The sequence below is a fragment of the Bombina bombina genome, chromosome 11, assembly GCF_027579735.1.
Source record: "Bombina bombina isolate aBomBom1 chromosome 11, aBomBom1.pri, whole genome shotgun sequence".
NCBI classification, from domain to species: Eukaryota; Metazoa; Chordata; class Amphibia; order Anura; family Bombinatoridae; genus Bombina; species Bombina bombina.
Genome location: NC_069509.1, coordinates 148,554,279 through 148,566,525, shown reverse-complemented (window position 1 = coordinate 148,566,525; position 12,247 = coordinate 148,554,279). Strand labels below are relative to the sequence as shown.

Sequence of the window (12,247 nt, the reverse complement as noted above, 5' to 3'; positions counted from 1 at the left end):
ATTTCAGCGGTGGTTTAAAACCTTGAAGCTTCTGAATAAAATCATGTTTGTGAACAACACACTTACCATACTTTAAGAGGGAAATCCAGTAAGTCAAGTTAATAAAATAACCTGCTAAGGTCCTTAAAAAGCATTGGTAAACGATACTTAGTGAGTGAAACTTTACAGTCATCTGAACTTGACTTTTAAACACACTTTTGTTACCTTTTGAAGGAGGAGGCCAATCCAGTGTTTGTTCACTATGGCTTCACTATGAAGCCTTATCAAACTTTAGAATTGAAGAGGTGTTAAACCTATACTAATAATGTAGCAGCAATAAAAAAAGAAACATGTGAAACCTAAGTTCATGCGTCCGTTATCCCTGCTCAATGCAATGCAATGAAAGTAAAGTTAAAATATTAAACTGAAAAATGTAAATTATACATAGTGAAGAGTAATGTTATTTCATTGTTTAATATGATTTACTGCTGAACTGATTTTTTTTTACTATCCCTAGAAATAAACTTCAGGAGCCTTGAGAGATATGCTAAATAGTGGTTGATTGATAAGTGCAGAAGTTAATTTATTTGTCATTGATTGGTCACAGCAAAAGAGATCAGATAAACACATTAAAGGGACACTGAACCCAATTTTTTTCTTTCGTGATTCAAATAGAGCATGCAATTTTAAGCAACTTTTTAATTCACGCCTATTATCAAATGTTCTTCATGTAAGTTTAGATGCCGGCCCATTTTTGGTGAACAACCTGGGTTGTTCTTGCTGATTGGTGGATACATTTACCCACCAATAAACAAGTGCTGTCCAGGGTGCTGAATCAAAAATTGTCTGGCTCCTTAGCTTAGATGCCTTCTTTTTCAAACAAAGATAGCAAGAGTACAAAGAAAAATTGATAAGTGTAAATTAGAAAGTTGCTTAAAATTGCATGCTCTATCTGAATCACAAAAGAAAAAATTTGGGTTCAGTGTCCCTTTAAAAGGGTATATCCTAGGACTTTATTAAAAAAATAATATTATTGTTTTAAAGAGATTCTCTTAATTGCTGACAAATAACTCACATTTATTAAAAAATGGTTTTAACATTTCTGTTATGCCTGTGAGCGGAGTGGTGTAACACTGCAGTTTTATGTATGACTGCATCCTTCACCTGTCAGTCAGCATTACAGACTATATAAAATTAATGACAGCATGTGATGGCCAAACACCAGTGTATCAAGAGACACTGATTCCAAAGCACAAAAGCCTCAACTTTACTAACCTGAAGACAGAGCCTTTCCAGCTTCATCTCAAGGATTTTGTTTTCCTCTTCTAGTCGGCCACGTTCTCCTTCAAGTTCCTCAATCTTTAACCTGCAGAGAAGTAAAATACCAGGACAATAATATGATCTGACATGTTAAGAATAATAACACAATGTGAGATATATAGATTTTGTACAACACGGTTAATTCAGATATATTATTCAGTGCACAATTCTCTTATTGATTGCTCCCCCCCAAAAAATTAGATGAAGACAACCAGTTATTGAACTCCTCTCATACATCTGTAATGTAGAACAACAAATAGAAATGTAATTGTAACCTGTATTGTATTTATTTAGTGTTTACAGCTTTCTTCCATTACAGAAATGTATGAAAAGTTGTAACAAATAATAGAGAAAGATTGATTGCGAGAGATGATAGATAGCGAGAGAGAGATGATAGATAGATCAACAGATAGCGAGATAATTGATAAATTAGATGGTGGTTGCGTCACTCGGCTACGCAAATCCAGATCTTCGTATGTTGCACTTTCAATCGAATATCTCCGGCTATGAAAAGAGTCGAGGACACTACTTGCGCCCATATTCGTCATTCGTTAGTGCAAACGAATGACAAATGCACATACCTATATATTTGCATTTTTCAATTATTCCTTTGAAAAACAAAAAATTATCCTCTGTGTAGATAGATAGATAGAAATACACACACATCCATACATACACTCACACAAGATATTTATTGGCAGATATAATTTTAATAAGAGTGTGTTCCAAGACACACAAGAGTGAGTGAAGAAGAAGAGGGGGAAAAAAAAAGGAGTGCTCAGGTGTAAACCTTAGAAGTGCAATAAACCAAAGTGAAAAAAGAGTAGGAAGGTCAAAACAAGATCCCCTCCATATATCTGTGTATTTTGAGTATAAGCTCCCTAAGGAGACAAAAAAATATTTAATCCGCGGTATAAGAAAAGTCCCACTAATACCCTTTGAAAATGCCACCAGATATTCGCAACTAAGTCTCCAATCCCAGCCGGGATAACACTCTAATTGAACGCTATTGAATTAATCAAGTACACTCTATACCTATAACGGTAAAAACTGCTCCTAGCAAGGAATGCCCTTAAATATTATAGTCAAGATTGTTGGTAAAAGAAAACTTATATATACTCACTCTAACTAGAATATGACCTTTTCTGCCACAATCCTATCTAGACCTTAAACTAAACACCATCTAAACTTTTGGCATTTAAACTGTCCTAAGCTAGACTAGCACATGACAATAAGATCTCAAGACCCCTTCAATTAGGTGAGAAAAAAACAAAACAGTAGCACATTTAACATAGGTTAACCTCTACCCATGTTTTTGGCAACACATTTATAACCTAGCTATTTTGGACATGTAAGAATCAAAAAATAAAATAGAATAGCAAACAAAACAGAAAAAAATTATTTCTGATGGCAGCAAGGCGTCCTTAAGCAATCATTAACCCAAAACAGCCACAGGATATTAACATCAGACCCCTAATGCTGGCAAGATTAACCAACATGCAAGATTATACCATTAAATTCACAAGAAAACCGGGGGCCTTCACGGGGCTTCAAAATATCAACAGTGGAATTTCCTTATAAAAAGTCAGATATCCAGCTTATTGGGTAAGGATAATATAACAACCCAGATAGAGATTTTCTGAGAAGATTACAAACATTTTGTTAGAGCCAACACCAGCCTTTCAAGCAGCCCTTTTAAATCTGGAACCATAGTCACCATCAAAGTAGGGGAGCAGCACCGGGGATCAGCAACCTCCACAATCCCACCCGTGCCACAGATAGGGCCTTTATCCTTAAAGGCAATGGCTCTCTCTTCCAGGAGAGACGCTTCACAAGCTAGAGCACAGCCTTGCAGGGATAGTAAGTCACTACAGCAGCGATCATCAACAGCGGGATAAAGAATTACCTTCCCGTAGATGGCATTTCCAGGGTTGATGGCAAGAGGCAGCAGAACACTGAGGAGCATTTATTCCAACTTACAAGCAGACTTTCATTGCTGGATCACTCAGCACACACACTTGTAGCCTTGGCATAGGCCATATTTTCCTGTAGGTGACGGACTTGCTTGCCTTTCCCGCACTGCTCACCAGGGAGCGTCAGAGGGATACCAACTTACAAGCAGACTTTCATTGCTGGATCACTCAGCATGCACACTAGTAGCCTTGGCATAGACCATCTTTTCCTAGCAGTGACGAACTTGTCTTTCCCCCACTGCTCACCAGGGAGCGTCAGAGGAAGAGTCAGAGGAATAGCTGGCCCCGGGGCTGTAACACCAGGGATAGAGATTGCTACTGCACCTTCCGATACGTACTGCGACAATATCCCTCAACGCACGCCGGGTGCTTCCGACACTTTTGATAAACAGGAAGGAATTCACAGTTAGCCTTCACCAGCCTCAGCTACCCCATCCGGGAAGATATACAAGGGAGATTAAAAAAAAAAACAAGCAGACTGCCGAGCAGCCGCGGCCAATTTGGCTTCTTTAGGCTTCAGCTCTCAAGCGGGTCGAATCCCAACAGAGCGCTACACTCGACACCTGGGAGACCTCCCAGACAAGCGGCGGAGAGCGGAGAGCAGATGAAAACGGCGTCCTCTCACAGCGCCGGCACACAGGTAAACTGCCTGACTCCTCCCCCAACAGGAAGCCAGCATTTATTGGCATACAAGTACATATTCAAAAAATTCACTACTAGTAGGAAACCAACAGAATTTAGGCTTTTTCCTACATTTAACACAAAGTGGACTAGTAACTTTTTCTCTCTGGACAAGTAACTTATCCCCCTGAGTAGGCAAGTTAGTGAGATGGAGATCTAGAGAATACAAAAGCAGTAAATACATGCTGTTTCCTAAAATTAATAACCATTCCATTAACAAATGACAAATGTTTTAGTGTTTTGTAAAAGAGAAAATAACATCCTGGGATAATAATAAAAAACACCAGATGGGTTCTTTCTATTTTAGTTTGCCAAAAGCCATCTGTGGCATCAAATATTTCATCTCAATACATGCATTAAGCGCTGTTCAGTTTCAAAGCATATGCCGCCAATCCTATCCTCATAAAATAATGCCTGTAATTCTATTTAGGCAAACATCAGGTTAATATTTTATTTTTAGGAAGCAGACGAGTATCCCAAAAGGACATGAGACAGCTCGGGTGAAGCCAAGTTGGAAACTATTCAATCACTACTTCATTAGAATTATTTTTTTTTATTTACACAGTAAAGATAAAAAGCACTGAGTGTTTGTTTCCATTGATCTGTGTTTTTTGTTTTATTATTTGTATTAACGCCCTCCGCAAAAGACAGTTGGGTTTCCGAAGCTGGTAAACTTATTTTGCACTTTCGCCAGCCATAAACTCATCTCAGCTGCTGCCCTATGGCTTCTGTATGCATGAGTTATTCCTCAGTTCATTGGCACTGGGTAATCTGGAACATGTAGTGTCCTTGTCGCTGCCCAACTTGTTTTGTCACTATGAAGAAAGCAACATAGTGCCATTGTTTTGAGTGGCCTATGTCAAACAGTATCTGATCTTCTACACCAGAATATCAAAGTAACACTAAGAAAAATATTATGGATGTCTGAAGCAAAAACCAGAATAAAGATCTCAACAGTTATTGAGCTAACTCCAAGACTGGAAAAACAAAGGAACTTAAAGGACATGAACATCAAAATTACATTTTCATGATTTAGCATACAAAAAAACAAACAAATAAAAAACAAACACCAAAATACAGAAAAACAATATATAATTGTTTGTATTACAAATACAGTTGCCATATAGCAATTGCTGGACAAAACAGTGGCCCGGGAGGGGTTGAAGATGCAGGAAAGTACAACGTATCTCTCTGTTCCTCATATGGCAATGAGTTTAAAACTAGTAATAGGAAAATGAAAGGGACATTAAACACTTTGAGATGGTAATATAGAATGATAAATTGTATATATAAAAACTCTGCAATATACTTTCATTATTTGTTTTGTCCCCTTAACTTATAATTCCATTCTGAAATTGTGAGTTTTTCAGTTCCAATTAAAAATGGACGTGCAGAACACTGTTATGTTCCTCACAGCCATTGGCTGCACACTCTAGTGGCCTATTTATAACTGTCTCTAATTGGCCACAGCAGAGAAGGTAACCTAAGTTATAATATGGCAGCTCCCATTGTTTTATAGACAAAACTTTACACTTATTTTGTCAATATTTATAGCTATTGAAACTTTATAAATACATCTACATGTGATTCTCTGACAAAGCTTTTCTTTGAAGGTATTTTTTCTAGCATTTATTTTGTGTTTAATGTCCCTTGAAATAAAATACTTTGAAGAAAATAAATGTTACATCGCTAAAACCAACATGTACACTCAAAGTCTGTGCTTATTAAATGAAAAAAGATGAAGTCTAATGAGCATAGATGTGTTAGTGAGTTACAAACTAATTGAACATGGGGGTTAGATTTGATATGGTTCATAGAGATTTAAAAAAATAAATTAAAAAAAATCATTTTACATTTATCCAGCATAATTTGATTTATTTGTACAATGTCTAATGTACATCCAGGTCTAACGATGATGATTGAACATTACCTACTCTTGGCATTTTTTTTTTTTTTTAAATACTTGCCATGTCAATTAAAAATAAATAAAAGGGAGAGTCAGTTCTAGTTAGCACTGCTTAAAGGGACTTAAATTAATCAAATACAGCATGCAATTATAATTAGCTTTCCAATTTACTTCTTTTATCTACTTTGCTTTGTTTTCTTGATATCCTTTGTTGAAAAGCATACCTAGGTGGGCTCAAGAGCAGCAATGCACTACCGTGAGCTAGCTGCTGATTGGTGGCAGCACATATTTGCTGTCATTGGCTCATCAAATGTGTACTGCTAGCTCCCAATAGTGCATTGCTGCTTCTTTACCAAAGGATACCAAGAGAGTGAAGCAAATTAAATAATAGAAGTTAATTTCTAACATGTTTAAAATTGCATGCTAAACCATGAAAGAAAAATGTTGGGGTTCCTGTCCCTTTAAGTGAACATAACCCCCCCTCCCCAAAAAAACAAAAAACAGAATTTATGTTTACCTGATAAATTACTTTCTCCAACGGTGTGTCCGGTCCACGGCGTCATCCTTACTTGTGGGATATTCTCTTCCCCAACAGGAAATGGCAAAGAGCCCAGCAAAGCTGGTCACATGATCCCTCCTAGGCTCCGCCTTCCCCAGTCATTCGACCGACGTAAAGGAGGAATATTTGCATAGGAGAAATCATATGATACCGTGGTGACTGTAGTTAAAGAAAATAAATTATCAGACCTGATTAAAAAACCAGGGCGGGCCGTGGACCGGACACACCGTTGGAGAAAGTAATTTATCAGGTAAACATAAATTCTGTTTTCTCCAACATAGGTGTGTCCGGTCCACGGCGTCATCCTTACTTGTGGGAACCAATACCAAAGCTTTAGGACACGGATGAAGGGAGGGAGCAAATCAGGTCACCTAGATGGAAGGCACCACGGCTTGCAAAACCTTTCTCCCAAAAATAGCCTCAGAAGAAGCAAAAGTATCAAATTTGTAAAATTTAGTAAAAGTGTGCAGTGAAGACCAAGTCGCTGCCTTCCATATCTGATCAACAGAAGCCTCGTTCTTGAAGGCCCATGTGGAAGCCACAGCCCTAGTGGAATGAGCTGTGATTCTTTCAGGAGGCTGCCGTCCGGCAGTCTCGTAAGCCAATCTGATGATGCTTTTAATCGAAAAAGAGAGAGAGGTAGAAGTTGCTTTTTGACCTCTCCTTTTACCAGAATAAACAACAAACAAGGAAGATGTTTGTCTAAAATCCTTTGTAGCATCTAAATAGAATTTTAGAGCACGAACTACATCCAAATTGTGCAACAAACGTTCCTTCTTTGAAACTGGATTCGGACACAAAGAAGGCACGACTATCTCCTGGTTAATGTTTTTGTTAGAAACAACTTTCGGAAGAAAACCAGGTTTAGTACGCAAAACCACCTTATCTGCATGGAACACCAGATAAGGAGGAGAACACTGCAGAGCAGATAATTCTGAAACTCTTCTAGCAGAAGAAATTGCAACCAAAAACAAAACTTTCCAAGATAATAACCTAATATCAACGGAATGTAAGGGTTCAAACGGAACCCCCTGAAGAACTGAAAGAACTAAATTGAGACTCCAAGGAGGAGTCAAAGGTTTGTAAACAGGCTTGATTCTAACCAGAGCCTGAACAAAGGCTTGAACATCTGGCACAGCTGCCAGCTTTTTGTGAAGTAACACAGACAAGGCAGAAATCTGTCCCTTCAAAGAACTTGCAGATAATCCTTTCTCCAAACCTTCTTGAAGAAAGGATAGAATCTTAGGAATTTTTACCTTGTCCCAAGGGAATCCTTTAGATTCACACCAACAGATATATTTTTTCCATATTTTGTGGTAGATTTTTCTAGTTACAGGCTTTCTGGCCTGAACAAGAGTATCAATGACAGAATCTGAGAACCCTCGCTTTGATAAGATCAAGCTTTCAATCTCCAAGCAGTCAGTTGGAGTGAGACCAGATTCGGATGTTCGAACGGACCTTGAACAAGAAGGTCTCGTCTCAAAGGTAGCTTCCATGGTGGAGCCGATGACATATTCACCAGGTCTGCATACCAAGTCCTGCGTGGCCACGCAGGAGCTATCAAGATCACCGATGCCCTCTCCTGATTGATCCTGGCTACCAGCCTGGGGATGAGAGGAAACGGCGGGAATACATAAGCTAGTTTGAAGGTCCAAGGTGCTACTAGTGCATCTACTAGAGTCGCCTTGGGATCCCTGGATCTGGACCCGTAGCAAGGAACCTTGAAGTTCTGACGAGAGGCCATCAGATCCATGTCTGGAATGCCCCACAATTGAGTAATTTGGGCAAAGATTTCCGGATGGAGTTCCCACTCCCCCGGATGAAATGTCTGACGACTCAGAAAATCCGCTTCCCAATTTTCCACTCCTGGGATGTGGATTGCAGACAAGTGGCAGGAGTGAGTCTCCGCCCATTGAATGATTTTGGTCACTTCTTCCATCGCCAGGGAACTCCTTGTTCCCCCCTGATGGTTGATGTACGCAACAGTCGTCATGTTGTCTGATTGAAACCGTATGAACTTGGCCTTTGCTAGCTGAGGCCAAGCCTTGAGAGCATTGAATATCGCTCTCAGTTCCAGAATATTTATCGGGAGAAGAGATTCTTCCCGAGACCAAAGACCCTGAGCTTTCAGGGGTCCCCAGACCGCGCCCCAGCCCACCAGACTGGCGTCGGTCGTGACAATGACCCACTCTGGTCTGCGGAAGCTCATCCCCTGTGACAGGTTGTCCAGGGACAGCCACCAACGGAGTGAATCTCTGGTCCTCTGATCTACTTGTATCGTCGGAGACAAGTCTGTATAGTCCCCATTCCACTGACTGAGCATGCACAGTTGTAATGGTCTTAGATGAATTTGCGCAAAAGGAACTATGTCCATTGCCGCTACCATCAAACCTATTACTTCCATGCACTGCGCTATGGAAGGAAGAGGAACAGAATGAAGTATTTGACAAGAGTTTAGAAGTTTTGATTTTCTGGCCTCTGTCAGAAAAATCCTCATTTCTAAGGAGTCTATTATTGTTCCCAAGAAGGGAACCCTTGTTGACGGAGATAGAGAACTTTTTACTACGTTCACTTTCCACCCGTGAGATCTGAGAAAGGCCAGGACAATGTCCGTGTGAGCCTTTGCTTGTGGAAGGGACGACGCTTGAATCAATATGTCGTCCAAGTAAGGTACTACTGCAATGCCCCTTGGTCTTAGCACCGCTAGAAGGGACCCTAGTACCTTTGTGAAAATTCTTGGAGCAGTGGCTAATCCGAACGGAAGTGCCACAAACTGGTAATGCTTGTCCAGAAATGCGAACCTTAGGAACCGATGATGTTCCTTGTGGATAGGAATATGTAGATACGCATCCTTTAAATCCACCGTGGTCATGAATTGACCTTCCTGGATGGAAGGAAGAATTGTTCGAATGGTTTCCATTTTGAACGATGGAACCTTGAGAAACTTGTTTAGGATCTTGAGATCTAAGATTGGTCTGAATGTTCCCTCTTTTTTGGGAACTACGAACAGATTGGAGTAGAACCCCATCCCTTGTTCTCCTAATGGAACAGGATGAATCACTCCCATTTTTAACAGGTCTTCTACACAATGTAAGAATGCCTGTTTTTTTATGTGGTCTGAAGACAATTGAGATCTGTGGAACCTCCCCCTTGGGGGAAGCCCCTTGAATTCCAGAAGATAACCTTGGGAGACTATTTCTAGCGCCCAAGGATCCAGAACATCTCTTGCCCAAGCCTGAGCGAAGAGAGAGAGTCTGCCCCCCACCAGATCCGGTCCCGGATCGGGGGCCAACATCTCATGCTGTCTTGGTAGCAGTGGCAGGTTTCTTGGCCTGCTTACCTTTGTTCCAGCCTTGCATTGGCCTCCAGGCTGGCTTGGCTTGAGAAGTATTACCCTCTTGCTTAGAGGACGTAGCACTTGGGGCTGGTCCGTTTCTGCGAAAGGGACGAAAATTAGGTTTATTTTTGGCCTTGAAAGACCTATCCTGAGGAAGGGCGTGGCCCTTGCCCCCAGTGATATCAGAAATAATCTCTTTCAAGTCAGGGCCAAACAGCGTTTTCCCCTTGAAAGGAATGTTAAGCAATTTGTTCTTGTAAGACGCATCCGCTGACCAAGATTTTAGCCAAAGCGCTCTGCGCGCCACAATAGGAAACCCAGAATTTTTCGCCGCTAATCTAGCCAATTGCAAAGTGGCGTCTAGGGTGAAAGAGTTAGCCAATTTGAGAGCATGAATTCTGTCCAAAATCTCCTCATAAGAAGAATCTTTATTGAGCGCCTTTTCTAGTTCATCGAACCAGAAACACGCTGCTGTAGTGACAGGAACAATGCATGAAATTGGTTGTAGAAGGTAACCTTGCTGAACAAACATCTTTTTAAGCAAACCCTCTAATTTTTTATCCATAGGATCTTTGAAAGCACAACTATCTTCTATGGGTATAGTGGTGCGTTTGTTTAGAGTAGAAACCGCCCCCTCGACCTTGGGGACTGTCTGCCATAAGTCCTTTCTGGGGTCGACCATAGGAAACAATTTCTTAAATATAGGGGGAGGGACGAAAGGTATGCTGGGCCTTTCCCATTCTTTATTTACAATGTCCGCCACCCGCTTGGGTATAGGAAAAGCTTCGGGGGGCCCCGGGACCTCTAGGAACTTGTCCATTTTACATAATTTCTCTGGAATGACCAAATTCTCACAATCATCCAGAGTAGATAACACCTCCTTAAGCAGGGCGCGGAGATGTTCCAATTTAAATTTAAATGTAATCACATCAGGTTCAGCTTGTTGAGAAATTTTCCCTGAATCTGAAATTTCTCCCTCAGACAAAACCTCCCTGGCCCCCTCAGACTGGTGTAGGGGCACTTCAGAACCAATATCATCAGCGTCCTCATGCTCTTCAGTATTTTCTAAAACAGAGCAGTCGCGCTTTCGCTGATAAGTGGGCATTTTGGCTAAAATGTTTTTGATAGAATTATCCATTACAGCCGTTAATTGTTGCATAGTAAGGAGTATTGGCGCACTAGATGTACTAGGGGCCTCCTGTGTGGGCAAGACTGGTGTAGACGAAGGAGGGGATGATGCAGTACCATGCTTACTCCCCTCACTTGAGGAATCATCTTGGGCATCATTTTCTCTAAATTTTGTGTCACATAAATCACATCTATTTAAATGAGAAGGAACCTTGGCTTCCCCACATACAGAACACAGTCTATCTGGTAGTTCAGACATGTTAAACAGGCATAAACTTGATAACAAAGTACAAAAAACGTTTTAAAATAAAACCGTTACTGTCACTTTAAATTTTAAACTGAACACACTTTATTACTGCAAATGTGAAAAAGTATGAAGGAATTGTTCAAAATTCACCAAAATTTCACCACAGTGTCTTAAAGCCTTAAAAGTATTGCACACCAAATTTGAAAGCTTTAACCCTTAAAATAACGGAACCGGAGCCGTTTTTATATTTAACCCCTTTACAGTCCCTGGTATCTGCTTTGCTGAGACCCAACCAAGCCCAAAGGGGAATACGATACCAAATGACGCCTTCAGAAAGTCTTTTCTATGTATCAGAGCTTCTCACACATGCATCTGCATGTCATGCTTCCCAAAAACAAGTGCGCAATAGAGGCGCGAAAATGAGGCTCTGCCTATGATTAGGGAAAGCCCCTAGAGAATAAGGTGTCCAATACAGTGCCTGCCGGTTATTTTACATAATTCCCAAGAATAAAATAATTCCTCAAAGCTATGAAGTATAAAATATGCTTATATATCAATCGTTTTAGCCCAGAAAATGTCTACAGTCTTAAAAGCCCTTGTGAAGCCCTTTTTTTCTTTATGTAATAAAAATGGCTTACCGGATCCCATAGGGAAAATGACAGCTTCCAGCATTACATCGTCTTGTTAGAAATGTGTCATACCTCAAGCAGCAAAAGTCTGCTCACTGTTTCCCCCAACTGAAGTTAATTCCTCTCAACAGTCCTGTGTGGAAACAGCCATCGATTTTAGTAACGGTTGCTAAAATCATTTTCCTCTTACAAACAGAAATCTTCATCTCTTTTCTGTTTCAGAGTAAATAGTACATACCAGCACTATTTTAAAATAACAAACTCTTGATTGAATAATAAAAACTACAGTTAAACACCAAAAAACTCTAAGCCATCTCCGTGGAGATGTTGCCTGTACAACGGCAAAGAGAATGACTGGGGAAGGCGGAGCCTAGGAGGGATCATGTGACCAGCTTTGCTGGGCTCTTTGCCATTTCCTGTTGGGGAAGAGAATATCCCACAAGTAAGGATGACGCCGTGGACCGGACACACCTATGTTGGAGAAACAA

The 12,247-nt window shown here is 40.4% G+C and overlaps 1 protein-coding gene across 1 annotated transcript in view; it reads right to left on the bottom strand.

Annotated features, from left to right (window-relative positions):
• Positions 1-12,247, bottom strand: part of MAD1L1 (mitotic arrest deficient 1 like 1) — a 1,632,937-nt gene that overhangs the window by 652,883 nt on the left and 967,807 nt on the right. The window contains exon 15 of the mRNA XM_053695314.1: positions 1,255-1,345. Within this exon, the coding sequence (XP_053551289.1) occupies positions 1,255-1,345 (91 nt within the window). The remainder of the gene's footprint in view (positions 1-1,254; positions 1,346-12,247) is intronic.